This window comes from Leptopilina heterotoma, unplaced genomic scaffold (assembly GCF_015476425.1).
Source record: "Leptopilina heterotoma isolate Lh14 unplaced genomic scaffold, ASM1547642v1 Lhet_121, whole genome shotgun sequence".
Classification (NCBI taxonomy): domain Eukaryota; kingdom Metazoa; phylum Arthropoda; class Insecta; order Hymenoptera; family Figitidae; genus Leptopilina; species Leptopilina heterotoma.
The window spans coordinates 2,286,589-2,309,965 of NW_025110839.1; the positions used below are offsets into that span (position 1 = coordinate 2,286,589).

Here is a 23,377-nt window from a genome sequence, read left to right on the forward strand (position 1 = left end):
TGAAAAAGTTTAAGGGCATCCGGGAAATAATACTGGTTTCGTGATAGACGTCTCATTTAAAAAGAAAAGAATATTTTGAGTCGGGATTTTTTGGTAAATATAGAGAAATGCTCTGGGACCAGCGGTCCTCTCGGAATTTGGAGAAATTTTGATAAATAATTATTGAAAAAAATTGTTTAAATATACGGAAAAAAGAGGTTTTTCACGGTTCAGTATAGACGTCTCATTTTGAGAGGATAAAATATTTCGGGTTCATATTTGGAGGGGTGATAGAGAAAGACTCTCCGAGGAGCGGCCCTCTCCGTTTTTGCAATAATTTTGCGAGGAAATTATTTTATTAACGATTGAAAGTGGAGTAATTTGAGGTTAATACATTTCCCTCAGTTCAACTCGCGACCACTTCCGAGAATTGGCGCCACCTCCTTGACCACTGACACATAGATCCACTTGTCTGTGTGCTGACCGCCATATTGTCTCCCACTTTCGCCCAAAATCCAACTTTTGTAATTTCGTTTTTCAATATTTATTTCAAAAATTACTTGTAAATTTCGAGAATATTATTTATCATCATGAATTCCCCTAATTATCATGATAAATCAGAACTAAATATCTCTAATTATTTAGGAGTGAGACGACACGCGGGAAAACACTTTTTGGGCTTGATTTTTCCCGGATGCCCTTAATTGAATTTTCTTTTATATTATTTGAAGTCTTTATTTTCTAATATGAATTTACTTAAAGAATTTAGGAATAATTGGAATTTCGTGAAATTGAATATTGTAAACAAATGGATTTGAAAATTGCCAAAGAACTTTTTCGAAACTTATTAAAAATAATTGATATAAAGTAAAATTGTAGTTGAATATTTTTGAAAATAATAATTGAATTGAAATAATGAAAATAATTTTGAAGAAGATTTTTTTATAATATAAAATAATGATTTTATTACTTGTTCATCTTTAATTATTATAAAATATGAAGAAATCGATGATTCCGAGTCAAAGACTCGGAGTTATCGATATCTTCATGTTTTATAGTTATAAAAAAATTTAATGAACTAAAATTTCATTCATTGTAAAAAATAACACCAAAATTGATTATTTTAATATTTTTTGGTGTTTAACACTTTTTAATACCTCACGATTTACTGTGAAACCAATAGTAAAAACAAGTTTTAGTCAGACACAATTTTAAAATGTTTCATTCTTTTCCTGAATCAGACGCGACACGCATTTTTTGGACATTTTTTCTAAATTAGTAGTGAAAACCAGGAATAGTCAGCCATAATACTAAATATTTGGTACTTCCAATACTTTTGTCTGCCTTAAATTGACTTTTACTACTACTTTTGGTATTCACTCGAAATAAAATGTTTTGTCTGACTAAAATTGACTATTATTCCTTAAAATAAGTTTAGGTATCGAACGTTAATTAACTTTTACTACTGCGGAATAAAAATGTTCTGTCTGACTAAAAAATGATTGTTACTCCTTAAAATACGTTTGTCAGACATTAATTAACATTAATTTTATGGCGAAAATGCATTTGAGAGAAAAAGTTGGTTCAGTCAGACTTTTTCACGTAAATATTTTAATTTTTACCTCGACTGTTTTGATTGAATGTAAATTCCAAAGATAATGAAGCTTAAAAAATTTTTGGTATCGTGAGCGCATTTTTTTAGCATTGATATTATAGGTTCAATGGAATTTTACACACATACAAAAAGTTGTTGTGCAAAGCAGTGGAAATTTAATTAATTTTAAAAATTCAATACCAATTCATGTTTTATAAAATACAGCGAGGATTATATTCTATCTGGAAAAATTAATATCGCAAGAGGTCAAAAATATCTATAGTGCTTTTATTTTAAGCTTTTCAGTTTATAAATAGAAAAGTGAATAAAACTTGCGGAAACAAAAGAATGACTAACACAAAATCAAAATCTATTCTATTATAATATATATAAAAGTCTCAAAATTTAAAATTAAAAAAATTTTATTCAGTTAAAAAAACATTTATTTTTTAGAGAAAAATTTTTCTTTTAAATTTTATTAAAATTCAGAATACATTTTTAATAATGGTAAACCCCTAAAGGTATATTATATTAAATTGGTTTTTAAATTAAAATTTTTAATTTATGAAATCAATAATAGAAACAATTTATTTCTCTCTGGATAAAAAATAAAATTGCGTTATTCTATTCGCGTCTGATTGAAAATAGAAGTCAAATTGGAAGTAAAAATCTATAATTGTTTTTTAAATTGAAATTTAAAGTGTTTGATTAACGACAAGCTGTCTAATGTCGAGTCGAGTTAATTGAAGGGAGATGGAGGGGAAAATTATATGAAAGTGGTGTGCCTGCGCGAATCTATAGTTGCCAAAGTGAAGAGAAGTAAAGCAGTTAATTAACGAACAAGCCCAACTTGTTTGTGCTGGCAAGAAAACCGACGTGAAGCCTCCCCATAGGCGTAAATCGATCCTCCAATCAGGAAGTTATGTTTTTTCGATTGTCAGCCAGCCTCCTGAAAGCTGAAAACAAGATATTGCATTTAAAAGTAATTTATTATTACCGATTTAGTATTCACCATTTATCAACACCCGTCACGCTTCCATTGGAAATTAACTAAATATACGCAAATAGACTTTTCCGAGTGGAGCTAGTGTTCGGCCTTCTTTAATTTAATTAAAAACAACCTGTTTCCCTTTAGAAATACGTGAATGAGTTTTCAATTATGTTCAGACCGATCATATTTCCCAGAAGTCACGTACTTTATATAATCTTACAATTACAAAAGCTGATCTAATTTCGATAAAAAAATATGTTTGGCGATTATATCTCAATTTCTAAAACATTTTGATTTATAATTCCAATTTTAGAAGGATTACTAAGCTTCATTGGTAAAATCAACCTACACTGACAAAAAACAATGTATTATATTATAATTTTAATATATTTTCGAATTTTCCCAGAATTTTCCACGAAATAATATATTTTAATATTATATTATAAAATACGTATTATAACAATATATAATATAAAAAACAATATATTTGATTCAATACATAATAAGTTTGATTAGGGTCAAACCATTTTATTTCAACTAAAGTGGTCGCTGACTAATTTTAAAAAATTGTAATATTCTACAGGAATGATACTGATGTTACTAAAATCACAAAATAAAAAGATTTTTTAAAAATAATTTTATATCTTGTGTAAAATATGAATTTTAAATATTAGAAATGCTGAAAACTGTCAATTTTCTGTCAGTAGAAAATAATTCAAAAGAAATAAATTTTATTACAAAAATATAATAAAAATTATTGGCATTTGTTTAGAATGTCTAAATTTATTATTATAAATTGATATAAGCATTTAAAAATATAAAATAATAAATAAAATATTATTTCAAAGTTCATCATTAAATTAACCTATTTTTGAAATTTTTATTAACAAATAATGAGGAAATGGGATTATAAAATTAGGTAAAAACTTACGGAATACCAAGAATTTGTGATGAACACGAGAATTTGGAGTCATTGCAAGACGACGAGATGGGTGTGAGTGGGGGATTGAATGAACGATAGGGAAAGAATGAGAAACCAAAATTGTTAGTCGGTCGCTGATCGTATTCTAATTTACACACCACACATAATTTATCTGGTGGAAATAATTATAGGTAATTTATTTCAAGTAGTGTATAATAATTATTGTTTATATTTGTTTTTGTAAAAAAATTTTCATAAGGAAATGTTTATTTATAGTGTGGTGTAAATTTAAATTGATTCTATAATTTATTGTGATTAGTAAATCACAATATTATACCATCGCAAATGCTCCTGGAGATATTAAGGATATTGATTGCCTGACTATCCGGAGATCCTGTGTGTGGGTTATCTTGAATCCCCTTTCTTGATAATTAAAAATTATAAGAAACAAGAGAGCCTCATCATCGGTCATCTGATTGTCAACCATATCAAGGATCGATTGAATTGAATCACACCAGGAAGTATCATTCTTGATGAGTACACGGAGAAAATTTGTTCCTTACATTTTACCGAATTTTTCAATAAACTTGGGATATAGTAGCATAATCGTAATTTTTAATAATTTTTATATTATTTTTTCGGTAACAATATTTAAAATCTAATGTGATATCTTTATTCCTTAAGAACTAGTACTGTAAAAGTTGAAAAAAAATTGAAACTGAACGTTTAATGTAAATTAAATAAATACCTCCTTGATGGGCACTAACGTTTCAGGAATAGTTCGGTAAAACTTTCTTGACTTGCCTAAAGTGTTAGTTTTCAGGAATAGTTCGGTAAAACTTCCTTGACTTGCCTAAAGTTTTAGTTTTCTGGATTGAAATACTTTATTTCAAGTGTCCCGCAGTCAAATGAAAGACTTTCACACTAATAGTTGATTTTTCCAACTTATTTAGACTTAATTAATAATCATTTTATTATTATTTAAATTAAAATTCAATTAATTAATTATTTTAAACACTTATTAATTGCCAAATATGTAATAAATGCTTTTAAATCAAGTAAAAAAAAAATATAAAATGGCAATAACATACTTATTTTTTTAACATATAATTTATTCATTTTAATTAAATATGAATAATAGTAAGTAAGTAAGCAAATAAACATAAGTAAGTAAGCAAAAAGGAAATAACTTGCTTGCTTACTAGCTTACTTTCTTATTTGCATACTTACTTGCTTATTTCCTTCTTGCTTACTTTGCTTACTTGCTTACCTACTTATTTGCTTACTTCCTAATTTCCTTCTTGCTTACTTGCTTGTTTCCTTTCTGCTTACTTACTTCCTTATATGCTTACTTGCTTACTTTCTTATTTCCTTCTTGCTTACTTTGCTTATTTCTTTCTTGCTTACTTTGCTTACTTGCTTATTTCTTTCTTGCTTACTTGCTTACCTACTTATTTGCTTACTTCCTAATTTTGTTCTTGCTTACTTGCTTGTTTCCTTTCTGCTTACTTACTTCCTTATATGCTTACTTGCTTACTTTCTTATTTCCTTCTTACTTACTTTGCTTACTTGCTTACTTGCTTATTTTCTCCTTGCTTACTTTTCTTACTTGCTTATTTCCTTCTTGATTACTTACTTTCTTATTTGCTTACTTTCTTACTTGCTTATTTCCTTCTTGCTTACTTTATTCTTTATTTGCTTACTTGCTTATTTCCTTTTCGCTTTTTAATACCTCACAATTATTATTTAATATTTCAGAAAGATTAATTTTCTATTAATTAATTTAATGATTTCCAACTTGCACTTTTAATATGTATATTTTTAATTTTAAACACAAAAATTTGAGAATAATAAGGATTTTCATAAATTATTGTTTTATTCCATTAAATACAAATTTAAACATTTTTCTTTATAATAATAAAAACATAATTTAAAAATATTTCATAAATTGACCTTGAATATAGTTAGAAATGATTCATTAATATAAATAATTTTTAATTTTGTACAACGATAGTTTATTAATTTGAATCTTTCTCACAAGCGGTGAAATAAAATTGAGATTAATATATAAGGACAGTTGAAACTTTCTGAAGCATTAATGTAAAGCGTGCGATGTGTGTATTAGTGTATGCGTTTAGAATGTACTGTAGGCAGGTGTATCAATTAGTATTTGTTCGTAAACAATTGTAGGGGGTTTAGGTAGTGATTAAAGTAGGTAAATTGAGAGTTACGGCAGTATTAATATAGATCTACTGAAGTAACATTATTTTTTATTTTTGTTCTTCAAGTTTTACCGAACTTTCAGTAAATTGCAACTCGTCAGTTTTACCGAAGACTTTAACTTACGTTTTACCGAACTATTCAATAAATTGCAACTCGTCAGTTTTACCGAAGACTTTATCTTACGTTTTACCGAACTATTCAATAAATATGAATGTAGCGAGCACTTGGCTTACGTTTTACCGAACTGTAAGTGAAGCGCTAATACATGTATCGTGAGCTTTATGATTTTTACATTATTTTTCAATGCAATTTCTTTTACAGTCTAGTTCTTGAAAAATTACTGTTTTGACACTTCATCCCAGTTTTACCGAACTAAATTCAGTAAAATTTCAGGAATAAATTTTCTCCGTGTATATGAATTTAAAATTATTTAGGGGAGAGGGCCCTAAGGTGGTCACCCATCTTTTGAACGACTGTAGATTTCAAATGGAATTATATATAAAGGTCAATAATACGGCGTTTGAAACTTTATCTTATTACCTAACTTCCTATCATAAAGTATTTTTTATTTATTTTATTTATTTTACGTTGGCGGCCCTGGCCGCCACGTTGCTGTATCACGTTTTGCCGGTCTCGTGAATATTTTAGCATTTTGTTGATAATAATTGTTGAATTTTTATTGTATGTGTATGATTACACTTGGGAGTGCACAGTGTCTCGTTTTTAAGTGATTTATTTGCATTTCTGACCATATCAGAGTTTTTTTACTGGTATTTGTTCTCTTAACCTAACTTTTTGACGCGCCAAATCATGGCTTCTCGAGACAGTCTTTCAAGTGAAATGATGTGTGTGGCGTGTAATAAAGGTGTTGTCAGGAATACAGTTTTTTGTAAAGTGTGCTCTGCTCCATATCACCCCAGTTGTGCTAAAGTCACTGCCTTGCTTCCAAATGAGGGTTTCTCTAAATGCTGTCGACCTAAATCGCCATTGCCTTTGACTGAGACAGACCCGAACATTATTGCTTTATCTCAGGGCTGTAACGCTGCAGGAATCATAACAAATGAAAGTATTGAGAGCATTGTTAATAAAGCAATTTCGGGTCTTCAAATTGGATTGAACAGTAATTTTTCATCAATTTCAACAACAATCAATGACCTATCATCAAAAGTTGACAACTTAAGTTCCAAGGTTGATGATGTAATTTCTGTTACTGCTGATCATTCGAAAAGAATTGCTACAATAGAAGGTACCATTGAACATTTGAATGTAAATTCTCTATCTAGAAATTGCATGACGGAAGTTCATGATCGTCTTTCCCGTTCCTGCAATCTAATTCTTTTTGGTGTTCCTGAAAAAAACAAGCTTAATGTTAATTCCCCAGATAATATCTCGAGCATGGTTATAGAGCTTTTTTCAAAATTTTCTTGTTCTAATTTTATTGAAAAAGCAAAAATATTTAGAATTGGTTCATTTAAGCAGATGCAACAACATCCGAGACCAATAAAAATTGTATGCGACTCGGAGGAGAGTGCGAGGTCACTTCACGTGTCATTTTTGAAGGCCAAGAAAGACGATGCCATTCAGCCTCTACTCTTGAATATGCGCCTGTCACGAGACATGACAAAGATGCAATTAGAGGACCTGTCGGTGTTGAGGAAGGAGTTGGAGACACGGCAACAGGAAGGAGAGACAAATACACGCATTGCTTATCGTCGTGGTGTACCTGTGATTGTGTCTACTACTCGTCGTCGAAGCCGTTAGATTGGTGTATGTGTCACACAGATTCTGCATGTCATAGTGTTGGCGATGATATGCCTTGCGATTCTGTTGACTTAACAAGTGTTCTCACCACTACATCATGTGAGTCAGTGACGGCTGTTTCTCACTCGTCGTTTTCCATTTATTATCAAAATGTAAGGGGTTTGAGAAGTAAACTGGATGTTCTTCGCCAAGTATTATCAACGGTAGATTTTAGTGTAATTATATTCTCTGAAACTTGGTTAAATTCATCTTTCAACACTTCAGAACTTGGTTTTTCAAATTATATTATTTTTCGATCGGATAGAAACAATAATACTAGTTTATATTCTCGTGGTGGTGGTGTCCTTGTGGCATGTAGTTCAGTGCTTAATGCTTCGCTCATAGACACTGATAACTCTTCGATTGAACATATTTTTGTAAAATTTTATTTTAAAAAAATATTGTATATTGTTGGCACATTTTACATGCCTCCCAATTCTACATTTAATTCTTACTTATCTGTTTGTAATATAATTGAAAAAGTTTGCAATTCTTTTCCATCAGCAATACTAATAATTATGGGTGATTTTAATATGCCTTTTGTTTCTTGGCGTTTATTCTCTGATACAGGGCCTTCCTGCTATTCAAAAATACGTACATCAAAAATATTTAATAAAATTGCTACTCGTCTATCTGAAACATTAGACTTTTTAAATATTAAGCAATGTAATACATTTCCTAATGGCATAGGCAATATTTTGGATTTAGTTTTTCTTAACTCATCACTATTTACTTTGAAATTAGCAGCTGAGTCAATTCTCCCTATTGATAAGTATCATCCTCCACTAATTTTAACAACTGATATTCAGGATGGAACTAATAGAAATAATAATTGTAAGACTTCGATTACTTGTGGTGGATATGATTTCAAGAGGGCTGATATAGCTAGTTTGAATACTTACTTAATGAATACCAATTGGCATACTGTGTTGAACACGTCTAATATTGATGATGCAATTTTGATTTTTTATGATTATCTTTATAATGCCTTTAGCTTGTTTGTACCAATTAGAACATTTTCATCATCTAACTATCCATCTTGGTTTACTTCAGAACTTAAGCACTTAATATTATCGAAAAAAATTGCTCATCAAAATTATAAGTTTACTAATAGTAATCATGATTATTTAGTTTTTTCCCAACTTCGAGCAGAATGTAAACGCAAATCAAAAGAATGTTATAATAATTATATAGCCTGTGTTGAGAACAGATTTATATCAGACCCTAAAGGTTTTTGGAAATTTGTTAACAAATTACGTGGGAATGCTAGAATTCCTAAAGAGGTAACATATGATAGAAATACTGTCAATACCAACATGGATAGTGCAAATTGTTTCAGGTCATATTTTGCGTCTGTTTACACTCAGCCTTCTGAAAGCATTTTAGCCACTGACTTTTATAGAAATATTAATAACTTTGTCTCACTAAGTCATATTTCTCGAGAAACAATCTTGTTAAGGCTTAGAGCTTTGGATGTAAATAAGGGAGCTGGTCCTGACGAAATTCCGCCTTCACTTTTGAAATCGTGCTGTTCCTCTCTCGTTGAACCGCTATATATATTGTTTAATTGGTCTCTCTCTTGTGGTGTGTTCCCTCTTGTATGGAAACGTGGAATTGTTGTCCCAGTGTACAAGGATGGAAGTAAGGGAGATGTAACTAATTATCGTCCAATAATTATATTGAGTACTATTTCGAAAGTTTTTGAAAGTATTATTCATGATGATATTTACCGTCAAATTGAGTCATCGATTATTGAGGAGCAGCACGGTTTCATGAAGGGAAGATCTGCTTTAACTAATTTAAGTATTTTTTCAAATTTTGTTCTTAATAATTTAGCCAATGGTATACAAGTTGATGCAATTTATACGGATTTTGTTAAGGCTTTTGACAAAGTGGATCACGGCATTCTTCTGGCAAAACTTGAGGCTCTGGGTTTTTCTAATTCTTTGTTAACCTGGCTGGCAAGTTATCTTAAAGAAAGAACACTTTCAGTACGTGTTGAGTATGAGTATTCTGATGTTTTTTTTGCTACGTCTGGAGTTCCTCAAGGATCAAATCTTGGACCATTATTATTTTTACTTTTTATTAACGACTTAAACATTTTTAGATTTTGTAAATTTTTGTTATTTGCTGATGACTTGAAATTGTTTTTATCGATTACAAATGAATGTGATTATATGCAATTGCAATATGATCTTAACCAATTACAATTATGGACAGAAAAAAATAAACTTTACTTAAATATAAAAAAGTGTAAAACAATCTCATTTTCGTCTACTTCTAATTTAATAATAAATAAATATATTTTTGCTAATGAAATAATGTCTAGAGTGTCTTTGGTACGTGATCTAGGAATTTTGATTGATAACTCATTTTCATTTACTGACCATATCCAGCAGATAATAAATAAGGCCACAAGAGCCTTGGGTTTTGTTATAAGAAATGCAAAACAGTTCCATAATGTTAGAACCCTGTTAGTTCTGTATTTTTCACTTGTCAGGCCAATCCTTGAGTTTGCCTCCACACTTTGGAGACCTTTTCAAGATTGTTTTATAACGGATATTGAGCGTGTGCAAAACAGATTTTTGAGATTCGTGGCTAGACAGTTGAATATTCCGTTTGATTACTATAGCCATGATTACACAGGTTTAAGAGCACAGCTTGGTATTCCTTTGTTATCACAAAGATTTTTATATGCAGACATGTTATTTTTGTTTAAAATTATCAATGGCTTAATCAATTGTCCGGATTTACTTTGTCTCTTTAATTTATATGTACCACGTAGATCTTTGAGACATCAGCAATTGTTTAATATTCAATTGTCTAGAACTAGATATCTTGATAATTCGGTGGTTAATAGATTGCGAATGGAGGCAAATGAACTTAGTAGTTTAATTGATTTTTTTGGAATATCATTAAGTACATTTGTAACCAACTTGCGTTCCCATGTATATATATATGATAACAATAATAATAGCAATGTTAATGCGGCCAAATAAATATATGTATTATTCTTAGTATTTTTTATAGTACTTTTGTACGAATGGGCATTGCCCGTATATTTCTGAATAAATAAATAAATAAATAAAAAAAAAGCTATGGCACTTTTTAAAAAAAGTTAAAAATTCGACTTTTAAAAAAGTGGCCCCAAGGTGGTCACCATACAAAAATTCACTAAAAAAGTTTTAAAAAAATGTAAAAAACGTATTACTAAGTTGTTTATTTAATATTAATTGTTTTTCAGGATCACAGAAACATATTACATATTTTTTTGCACTTTGTCCTTTCGTCAAAAATGATACTTTTTGTGTATGTATTAGATAGGTAAAATTTTGAAAATAATTCTATTTTATTATTATTTATCATAAAACTTAAAAATTGATAAAATTCACATTCACAGTGATAAATGTTGATAAATATGGCGTATAAACACATTTTCATAAAAAATCAAAAGTGACCACCTTGTGGCCAAAAAAGTGTCCACCTTAGGGCCAAGACAGAATTTTTTAAACGTTAATGAAAAAATTGTTTAAAGCACAATATTAATTATATTCATTTGGAATACTATTGTACGATATATAAAGATAATTATAACGATTTTTACTAATTTAAAATGGTTAATTTCGATGATTTTAACACCCTGAGAAAAAAATTTCTCGATCATTTAAAAACAGAAATTTTACGACGTTCACGTTACAAAGAGACTCATACGACTATTTACCTCAAAACTTTACTAAAATCTTTGTCTTCTCAAATAATAACAATAACAAAAAACATTTGAAGATACTAACTAATATACAAAAATTTTCTTAGGGTGACCACCTTAGGGCCCTGACCACCTTGGGGCCCTCTCCCCTATATAAAAATAATTTTTGAATCAACAATCAAGTTTATAAAAAAATATCCTAATGATCAAAAAGATCTATAGGTAGCGATCGACAAATAATATCATAATTATATTTTTCTGTGACTTTTATAAATTGTTTATTTATGTATTTTCATTGTATGTATATTTGTCTGGAATGAATGAGTTAATTTAATTATCTATTTTATCAATTTGGAGTCTCGATATTTTGTTTTATATATGTAAATTAAATAGAAATCGCAGTTATATTTTTTTATTATTCTAATGTGCTAAAATTATAATATACTTTTGTAGAATATTAGATTCTGAATTCGATCTTTATAATAAATTATGTACATATCGCCAAAATATATGATTGTTTTCATTTAAATTAATAAAAATTGTTAATATCATATTTTTGGGGTCACAAACTCAAATATTTTTTATGAATTTTAATAAAATTCGATAAAAGAATGTTGTTGTTATTTTACATACAAATTTAATTAAATTCGTCGAAAAAAATTTACAAGGATTCAATGAGCGATTCCACGTGAATTGATCCAATTAAAAAAATTATATTTTAAGAGACATTGTTTTATTTCAATTATAACTTATCTTCTAGAAAAATTGAGTAATTTCTATTTTTTTGTGAATTTTAAAACATTTTTCGTGTACTTTTCAATTCAAAAACTCTTTTTTCAAAAAAAATAATTATTTTACCTGGCCCCCTTTCTTTAAAAATGAACCTTATTTTTCAATTTTTACAGAAAACTATGTAACCCTTTTATTTTTTTTTTATGATTTTGATTGGAAAGCTGAAATTTTTACTAATAAATTATGTAAAGTTAAAGAATGAGATAACAATGACTTTTCTGAATCACAATTTTCATCATAAAATTATTAAGAGCATAGAAAAAGAAAAAAAAGTTTTGCATAATTCCTACTTTTAATCACGATTTTCAAATCAAATTCTTTTTTTTTTAGAAAAAAAGAAAATAATTTGCACTATCTCTATTTCTCAAATGCAATTTTTTAACGAAATTCTATTTTCTTTCTGAGAAATAAAAAAAATGTTTATCAATCATATTTTTTTACGAAATTTTAAGTTATTTTCGAAAATAAATTTTCATAATTTCTATTTCTTAATCAAGATTTTTAATAAAATTCTAATTTATTTAGAAATAAATACAAAAAATTACATAAATTCCATTTTGTAATCAAAATTTTTGTACACAATTTTCAGTTTTTTCATTTTTAACAAAATTGTATTTTCTTTAAATAAATAACGGAAAAGCATAATTTCTATTTTGTAATCACAATTTTTGTAAAAAATTTCTATTTTTTGGAAAAATATTAAAAATATTTCTCGTGATAATCCAGTAAATTATATATAAAGTTAAAAAATGAGACAACTTTCAGTAAAATAAACAAGAAAATGTTAAAAAAAGTTGGATTTTTTTTAAAACCCATTCTTGTCCCACTTTTAAAATTTACATAATTTATTGGAAAGAATCTCAGCTTTCCAATGAAAATGATATAAAAATTAAATAAATAAGTAGTTTTTGTGAAAATATAAAAATAAAAGGTTTATTTTTTAAAAAAGAGGGGTTGATAATTTTTTTGGAAAAAAATTTTAAATTAAAAAATGCTGTAAAATTCAATATAAAAAAATTGAAAACTATCAAGTTTTGTCGAATAAGATTTCAATAAATTCTTGGTAAAAATTAAATTATTTTCATAAATAATAGAATTCCTCAGAGAAATTTTCAATTATTTTCAAAATTTAAAAAAAAAAAATTCTTTATAAGAATTCAATTATTGTCAATGCAATAATAAAATTCCTCGACAAAATTTAAATATTTTCAAAAATTTCCAACAAAAATTCTTCAAAAAAATCAATATTTTTCTTTTAATTTTAATGAAATTCTATGCAAGATTTAAAATTTTTAAAAAGTCACAAAAATTACGAAAATAAGTATAATAAAAAATTTAAAAGATTTTAAATTGAAGTTTTATAGAAAATATGAATTTTTTCAGTTTTTAAACAAATTTTTATTAACATTTTTTTTGAAATTCGTTTAATTTTTTAATAGGGTCAATTGGGGTAAATGTAAACGGAATATCTCTTTTTCACCAAAAACATTAGTTTTTTTTGTTAAAAAGTAAAACGGACGGATTTTTTTTGCATGAACTTGTTACTAGAGTTCCCTAGAAAAATTTTATGAGGTTCAAAAAAATATTGATGCACTTCAATCGCCTAAAACTGACTGTTTACATTTACCCCGAGATTTTGAAATTTTCCTAAAATTCGGGGTAAATGTAAACACCTCTGTAGTTAAGCGTGGTTTAAGAAACAAGTTATTTCAAGTATACTACTGTTTTAAGGGATGGAAAAACTGAAAAAAAATTCTTCGTAGATGTATAGTAAATCAACCAGTTGACTGATAATGTATCATATAAATAAACAATCAACCATTACAAAATTAGTAATGTAAAAACTTGAATAACTTGAACAAATTTTAATAGATTTTCATTCAACTTGGTAAAAAGAAGTTTTCAAGGTTGCTGAATACGAATCTAAAATCGAATTTTTAAATTTCAAAATGGTGGATCCAATATGGCGGATGAACCTAATAATAATATTTTTAAAAATTGATCAAATTTGCTTGAATCTGGCTACTCGGGGGTTTTTGAGGTCGCTGAATACGAATTTGAAGTCAAATTTTAAATTTTTAAAATGGCGGATGAACCTAAAAATATTTTTAAAAATTGATCAAATTTTCAAAAAAAAATTTATCAAATTTTTGTTGTCAAAGAGGACCTAATTTCTTTTTCTATGTAATTTTACATTGCCAAATTAATGAAATTGGGAAATAGAAGCAAATTTATTCAATTATTTTCTTTTAAAATGTAGTTCAAGTTCTGTTTACATTTACCCCGAGTTTTCGAATTCTCGGGGTAAATGTAAACAATTATTTATTAACTAAATTGACGAAAATCAGAAATCAAAGTCAATTTTTGTCAGGGCATTAATAAGAAAGAATTACATATTTTTGTTTGATTTTTAAATTTATTTTTATGCAAATGCGAGACAAAATACTGAAACAGTAAAATTTTGATTTTCAATCTTTTTTGCATTAAAAAATAACTTACACTATGGCATTGCCAATTGTCAAAATAAAATATTGGCAATACTCAGAACATCTTGTAGGTGAGCTGAGGTAAAAATATTGACGTCGTACTTATTTTTTAATTTGTAAATTTAGCTGAAACATGTACTGTTTACATTTACCCCTTGTTTACATTTACCCCAAATGACCCTACATATTTAAATTGAAAAATTTTGAATTGTGGAAATTTTAAAAAACTGAATTGTAAATAATTGTATTTCATGAATAATTTACGTGAACTATTTTTTCATTAAATAAATAATGGAATTCTCAAGAAACTTTCTAATTATAAAAAAATAATTTTTTTTCGAAAAGAATTTTAGTTATAAAAATTCTAGAAGAGAATTAAATTAAAATGTTGAAAAGAATTTTAGAGAAGTTATAGAGTAAAAAAAACAGTTGATGTTTCGAATAATTGTATAATTATAAAGATATTCTAAAATAAATATATTGTATTTTTTTTGTATACAATTATTTTTTGAGAGAAAAAAATATTCTTTATAGGGTCAAAAAAAGTCATTTTAATCATCTAAAATAGTAAATTAAACTTCATAATTTTAATTCACATTATTAAAAATTTTATTAATACCACAACAAATATTTTTACTAAAGAAAAATGGTTAATTTTATACTGACATTTTCACATAATTAGAAAAAATTTCTTTAGAAAGTACTCAAAATCTCATATCTCATATCCGCCTTCAATTTGTGCAAAACTTTACGTTGAACGTCGGACTGGGAGGGGGGAGAGGTAGGATAAAAGTTCTGTTTTCATCGTCGGAAAATTAATAGTGATCGGAGGACGCGTGGGAAATCAGTCTCGATCGTCCCAAGAAGACAATCTGTCGTCTGGATTTATAAGAATAAGTTTCTTTCAGAATTGCAAGTAAGAGAGAGAGAGAGAGAGAGAGAGAGAAAGTTCTCTTTTTTTGTTTCCTCGTGGTTATGAATAAAATTGCAATAAAAAATTAATTTTTATGTCACGTCATTTACTTCACAGGAATAACCCACGTGACATGGCGGGCTATAAAAAGTTTGTCTTTTATATTTAAACTGATGAGATCGAGTAGAAATAAAGTTGTTCTATTTTTGACAAATGCTATTAAATAATCTATACAACTGATCTTATCTCTAATCTTCTATTGCTAAATTTGAATAGTTGACATCTATTTTAAAGTGAGTCAAATGATTTCTACTATTTATGCAAAATTTCTTAAAATCAGTTTAAAATTAGTGGTTTTTCAATTAACCTACGCTGGTCCGAAGATGTTCGCGGGAGATTAAAACGCCCACAGAGGGGCGGAATAGTAGTGAAAGAAAGTTTAAGTCAGACGTAATACCCTTTTTTATAATGTCTTAACTAGTGCGGTAAAAACTAAGATTCGTCCGACATCATATCGAAATTATGGTACTCTTTCTAAATCAGTAGTAAAAATAAGTTATAGTCAGCCATGAAACTTAAGTTTTTGTACTTTTCCTTAATCAGTAGAGAAAGCAAATTTTAGTCAGCCGCTAGTAAACGTACAACTAAATTTTTCACATTGTTTTACTGTATCAGTAGTGGAAACAAATTTTAGTCAGACATATTCCCAACTTTTTGTATTTTTTGATAATCATAGTTGCGAAAGTAAATATCAGTCAGACGCAATATATATAATTTTGTTCTAATTCTTTTTAAACCAGTATAGTAGTAAACACAAGTTTTAGTCAGACATAACACTAAATTTTTTGCACTTTTCTTGAATCAGTAGTGAATGCAAATTTTAGCAAAATGCGACAAATAATTTTTAATACTTTTTTCAATCAGTAGTACAAACAAATTTTAGTCAGCCGGGACACGTAATTTTTTGTAATTTTCCAAAACTTATTCAAAGTTAGATTTAGTCACACATAATATGCAATTTATCGCACTATTTCGAAATCAGTAGTTAAAACAAGTTTTAGTCAGACATAAAAGTTCTTTTTTCGAACTTTTTGTTTGTTGAAAGTAAAAGCAATTTTTACTCCAACGAAATATCTTGTTTTTTTATGCTTCTTCAAAGTCAGTAGTCAAAACTAGATGCAGTCGGACATAATATCAATTTAGTGGTATTTTTTCTAAAACAGTAGTAAAATCAATTTTTGGTCAGACGTGACTTTAAATTTCTGGTACTCTTTCCTAAAAAAAGTGGTGAAAACTAAGTTCAGTCAGACATAATGACTTTTACTACTTAGAGTAGAACGGGGTGAAATAGCCACATTTTTACATTTTAATTTATAAAATCTGAATTAAAATTTTTTTTCTCAAATTTCCAAATGGGATTGAAAGTTTAGTTATTAAGCTTGAATATTATTGACGGAAATATTTTTTATCCCATGAAAGGACTAAGTTATACAGGATATAAAAACTGAGTTCGACCAGTGCGCATAATTTAAGTTGAAAATTTCCAAAATATATCAATGAAATATTTTCTAAACTTTCGCGTCAATATTTCATATAGGCGGACATTTTCAATTTGCAGCAATATTTCAAGAACCTTGCACTGAAATATTTCAATCTTTCAGTGAAATATTCAGGAAATATTTAGGAAATATCATTCATTATTTCAATTCAATTATTATTTTCAAAAATTTTTAACTACAATTTTACTTTATATCAATTAATTTTAAGAATTTTTTGAAAAAGATCTTTGGCAATTTTCAAATCCATTTGTTTACAATATTCAGTTTCACGAAATTCCAATTATTCCTAAATTCTTTAATTAAATGCATATTCGATAATAAAAACTTCAAATAATATAAAAAAAAATTCAATTAAACTTTTTCAAAAAAATTATTTCAAAATTCAATTATTTCTAAAAATTCACGCTATATTGCTTTTAATAATATTCGATTACAATCTAAAATTTTAACTGAAATTCATTTTTATGAACACTGTAAAAAAAAGTTCTAAATTAGAGCTAATTTCGGTATTAAAATAGAACCAAATTACGATTTAGTACCAAAATTGGTACTAAATTAGTACCTTTCTTTTTACAGTGAAATGAAAATCAATTTTTATTAGAAAATTCTACAAGTATTTAATTATTTAAATGCAAAAGTAAATAATAATAATAATAATAATAATAATAATAATAATAATAATAATAATAATAATAATAATAATAATAATAATAATAATAATAATAATAATAATAATAATAATAATAATTGAATGCTTCTCAAAATTCAATTCTCATAAAGAATTTTATTAACAAATTTTTAAATAATTGAATTCTTTTGTCGAATTTTATTCAAACTTGCATGAACATAATATTACTTTTTTCAAGAAATTCAATTATAATTGTATGAAAAATAATTGAAACGCTGCGATGAGTTTTATTATAAGTAAAAATAATTGAATCCTTAAGAAGAATTTTATTACTCTTGAAAATAATTGAATTTCTGCAATAATTTGTAACTTCTCTAAAATTAAATTTTTTTCTAGTGTTTTTAACTAAAATTCTTCAATAAATCCGTTTTTTTTAATAATTTTTAAAAAAGTTCTTTGAGATTTTTGAAATTCATTCGTTTACAATTCAATTTTAAAAAATTTCAATTATTCGGAAATTCTGCAATTAAATATTATATTGAAAACTAAAAACTTGAAATAATTTCAATGAAAATCCTAATTAAACTTTTAAAAAGAATTAATTCTACAGAATTTTTTGTCAGAAATATGAAAAATTAAGAATTTCAATGATTTTAGTTTAAAACTTTTTCTAAATTTAATTATTTATAAAAATCCACGTTATAATGCTTTTAATATTTAATTATAATCTAAAATTTTAACTGAAATTCGTAGTTTTTAAAACCATTTTTATTAGTAAATTCTACGAGAATTCAATTATTTAATTACAAAAATAAGTAATTTATTATTAATTTCATGTTTCTTGAAATTAAATTCTCATAAAAAATGTTATCAACAAATTTTTTAAATCATTAAATTCTTTGGACGAATTTTAATAAAATTTGTAAGAATAATTACATTTTTCGAGGAATTCGATTAAAATTACATTAAAAATTAATTAAATTCTGCAATGAGTTTTATATTTATGAAAATAATTTAATTCCTAAAAGAATTTTATTATTTATAAAAATAATTGAATCCCTATAAAAAAGTTATTATTTATGAAAATAATTGAATTATTGCGAAGAAATTTATAAAAAAATTTGTAAATAATTGAATTCCTTTAAAATTTTTTATTACTTATGCAAATAATTGAATGTTTGTGTAGAATTTTATTTAAATTTTTTTTAATAATGGAATTCTTTTGGAAAATTTTATTGAAATAGTAGATTGATAATAGATTATTTTAATCCTTTCTGGTGTTAATTTAATCCTAAAAGGATTATACTGTTGCAGATTATTTTAATCCATTCTGGTGTTATTTTCACACCTCATGTTTTACTGTGTGGTCTTACTGAAAATTGACTATTACTACTTATAATATTTGTCTGACTTAAATTGACTTTTACTACTTATAATACTTTTGTCTGGCATAAATAGACTTTTTCTACTTATGTTAAAATGTACACTAATTCATATTTTTGGTCTGACTAAAAAGTATTGTTAATTTATAGTACTAATTCTACATCAGTAGTGGAAACCAGGTTTCAGTCAGACATAATATCAATTTATATACATTTTCTAAATCAGTAGTAAAAACAAGTTTTAGTCAGCCAAAACACATAATTTTTTATACTTTTTGTAAAGCAGTAATGTAAACAAGTTTCAGTCATTCGAAATATCATGTTTTTGATGCTTCTTCAAAATCAGTAGTGGAAACTAGGTGTAGTCAGACATAATAAAATATATGGTTCTTTTTCTAAAGTAGTAGATAAAATATGTTTTAGTCAGACATAATTGGTAATTTTTCGTACTATTCGTGAATCAGTAGTGAAAAATAGTTTTAATCATCCTAAATATTTAATTTTCAGTCCTTTCTGTAAATTCAGTAGTCACAACAAATTTCAGTCAGACTGAATTCGATCCAGCGATATATATGCGGTTAACATTCTTAAACTTTCTATTTACTTTTAATATTTCTAAAAAGTATATATATATCGTTTTCTCATTCGTCTACATATATAATTTTTGTAAATATATGTAGTTTAGTATTTCCAAGATTAAAATTTAAGGAGAATTTATTTTATTGCAGCCGGTGATTGTTTTGAGCTTGGCAGACAATCTTACAATAATGGTGACTATTATCACACTGTTCTTTGGATGCAGGAGGCTATGGATCGCCTCCAAGAGGAGCAAAATAGAACAACAACTTCCAAGCCAGATATCTTGGAATATTTGGCATTCTCTACTTATATGCAAGGTTTGTACATATAAGAAATTTCCTCTTATATACCTGAAATTTTAAGTTAAAGACAAATAGTTGCATTTTGTGTCAAATATAAAATCACTGAAAATAGAAATGTCAATACAGTTGAAAAAATAGTAGTTTTCATCTTTTTTAGTTTTTTGAAACTTAAAAATCTTTCTATACTATTTTTCAATCCAAATTGTTTGGAATTTTTGACAAATTGTATTAATTTTAGAATAAATTTTACTAAATTCAAAGTATATTTTACTAATTTGCAAATAAAATTTACGACGGATATTATAAAATTTATTTTGGAATTAATGATTTTTTAATTGTTAATTGGAACATTACAATTAGATATTAAAAATTATTTTTTGAGTAAATTGTAGGTACTATTATTAAACTAAATTTTTCTAATTTTTATAAGAAGAAATTGTCTTTGTAAATAGTAAAAGTAATTCTGGAAAAAAAATTGTAATATTAAATTTTATTATTTTTGAAGAAAATTTTTCCAAGACCCAAGTTAATTTCACTACTTTTTTTTAAATTCACTTCGTATATATTAAAAATTAATGAAATTTTAATACAAAAGTATCGTTGTAATAAAAATTTTGATTAAAAATTAAAATTTAATAAATTTAATTTTAAATGAAGTTCTGTGGGTTAAATTTTTAATTTTTATTTATTTATTGCTCCTTTCGGTCGATAAGGGAAGAAATGAACAAAGAAAAACTTTTCAAAGCAAGAGAAAAGGTCGATTCTATGTATCAAGTATATGAATTATAAATTTACGATTAAATCATTCAGGGGTAGCAGTGACTCGCTTGTAAACGTCGCGCCACCCTTTTACAAAATTAATCTCTCTCTTCGAAACCTGATACCATAAATATTGGATAAATTCCGCTCCTTTTATTCCCTAACAATTTTTTTTTTTTAATTTTTTAATGTTTTTTTTTATTTACATTTAATTTACAAACATTTTTCTTTTTTCAGGAAACGTTGCTAGAGCCTTAAGTATGACAAACGAACTTTTGGAATTGGTTCCAACGCATCAAAGAGCTTTAGGAAATCGAGCTTATTATCAAGAAGAAATTGAAAAGAAATCTAGTCAAGTTAAAAGAAAACGAGGTGAAGATGGTCAGGACGATATTGGTCTTTCAGATCAGGTAACTTTTTTAATAGCGATAAAAAAATAAATATAATTTTTCCTTGTATCTTATTTAGTATAATTATTATAATTCAATTCCTCGACATAATTTAATTATTTTCAAAAATTCCAAAAAAATTCCTCAAAAACAATTTAATTTTTTTTTTAAATTTCCAAAAAAATTTCTCAAAAACAATTTAATTTTTTTCAAAAATTTTAATATAAAATTGTAAATAATTAGATTGCAGAAATAACTTAGGTACATGAACTTTTTTTTCATTGCATAAATAATTGAATTCTCCAGAAAATTTCTTATTAAAAATAATTGTTTTTCAAGAAGAATTTTAATTAAGAATTCTAGATTAATTGTTTCAAAAATTTTAATATATAATTCTTCGCAAGAATCCAATTATTTTCGTAAATAATAACATTTTTCGAAAAATTCAATTATTTTTATAAATAGTAAAATTGTTTGCAAAAATTCAATTATTTTTATATTTTTAATACAACTTTAATAAAATTTCATGAAAGAATTCAATTTTTTTTTATTTTTAATAATATTTTTTGAAAAAATTCAATTATTTTTTTTAAACTATAATAAATTTATCGAAACAATTTAATTATTTTTAAAATTTTCATTTAAAATTAGTCAAAAACTACATTATTTACAAAAACTTTAATAAATTTGTTTAAAAGAGTTTAATTTTCTATCAATAATTTTAATAAAATTTTATGTAAAATTAATTCATTACAATTATTAACAAAATCGATTATATTCAATAAATAAGAAAAATTTTTTGAAAGAATTCAATTATTGTCAAAATCTTTAATAATATCTCATTTTTTTAAAGAATTTAATTATTTTCTATATTTTTATAAAATTCCTTAAATGAATTAAATTATTTTGGAAAATTCTAATAAAATATTCTCAGATGAATTTAATTATTTTCTAAAAATGTTAATAAAATTCAATAATTGAATGTTTAATTTCAATTATTAAGAAATACGATTTTTTTAAAAACTTGAAAGAAATTGTTTATAAAATTCAATTATTTAAAAAATTTTCAATTCAAATTATTTAAAAAAATTCATTATTTTTAAAAGAATTCAAAGAAATTCTTCAAAAGAATTTAATTATGATTTTCAAATATTTTACTATAAAATTCTTTGAAGATATTAATTCAATTATTCTCAAATTTTTTTATAAAATTCTTCGAAGGAATTAAACTATTTTCAAATTTTTTGATAAAATTATTTGCAAGAATTCAATGATTTTCAATAGCTACATTAATTTTTAAATTGAAAATACTTATAGATTATATAAAATTGAATTATTTCGTAAATAATCTATATTAATAATCATTGTATTCCGGTAATCAGTCTGTTCGCAGTTGGAAGTTAGTTGTTTTTTTGCTATTTTGTTTCTTAACTAATTTAATGATTTTTCTTTTTTAATATTTTTAATTTTAAAATTAATGTATTGAAAATTATCGAATTGTTGCAAAGAATTTTATCATAAAATTGATAATAATAGAATTCCTCCAAAGAATTTTGTTATTTAGGAAAATAATTGAATTCTTGCGAAGAATTTTATTAAAATTTTTGAAATTAATAAACAAGAATAATTAATTAGTAGATTAGTTAGTAATTGAATTTTTTTTAAAGTTTGAATCTGAAATTATTGAAAAATTCGAATATATTTGAAAATGAAAAATTTTGTAATTTGCATTATAATAATAAATTGAATAAAACGTTCCGCGTGCGTAACATTTGCTAGTATTAAATACAATTAAATAACAAAATTAAATAATGGTAAAGATGTTTAAGGTTGTTTTTGTTAAGATAAATGTGGATAAATTTATTTAATCTTTTCTAAAATTTAAGAAATCCAAAAAACAATTTTACATGTTTACTAAAATAAAATAATTTTGAATAATTAGAAATAAAAAGTTAATGAAAGAAACGAAATTTTTCTTTACAGCCCTTTACTGTAACGGAGAAGAAAGTCAAGACATTGAAGGAAATGACTGAGAGGGAGAGATACGAGATGCTCTGTCGTGGAGAAATTTCACTACCCGCAGATATCCAGAAACAATTGAAATGTCGATATGTCGACCGAGGAATTTCGTTCTTGAAAATAGCTCCTTTCAAAGAAGAAGAAGCTTATCTGAACCCGAGAATTGTGATATACCACGATGTAATTTATGACGAGGAAATAGAGACCATCAAAAGATTGGCACAACCCAGAGTTCGTTGAACCTTTCACTTCTTTCTTTCTTTTTTACATTTATTTTTACACACGCTGATAGCCATTTGTCAATTTTTTTTTCTTTTTCTTTTGCTTTTGCTTTGACACTCCATTTATTATTAT

At 25.9% G+C, this 23,377-nt stretch overlaps 1 protein-coding gene across 2 annotated transcripts in view; it reads left to right on the top strand.

Moving 5' to 3' along the window:
* The window catches only part of LOC122511517 (prolyl 4-hydroxylase subunit alpha-1), a 379,541-nt gene that overhangs the window by 349,879 nt on the left and 6,285 nt on the right, over nt 1–23,377 (top strand). For both annotated transcript variants that reach the window (XM_043626826.1, XM_043626816.1), the window contains 3 exons: nt 19,704–19,871; nt 20,853–21,025; nt 22,988–23,254. In XM_043626826.1, the coding sequence (XP_043482761.1) occupies nt 19,704–19,871; nt 20,853–21,025; nt 22,988–23,254 (608 nt within the window). The remainder of the gene's footprint in view (nt 1–19,703; nt 19,872–20,852; nt 21,026–22,987; nt 23,255–23,377) is intronic.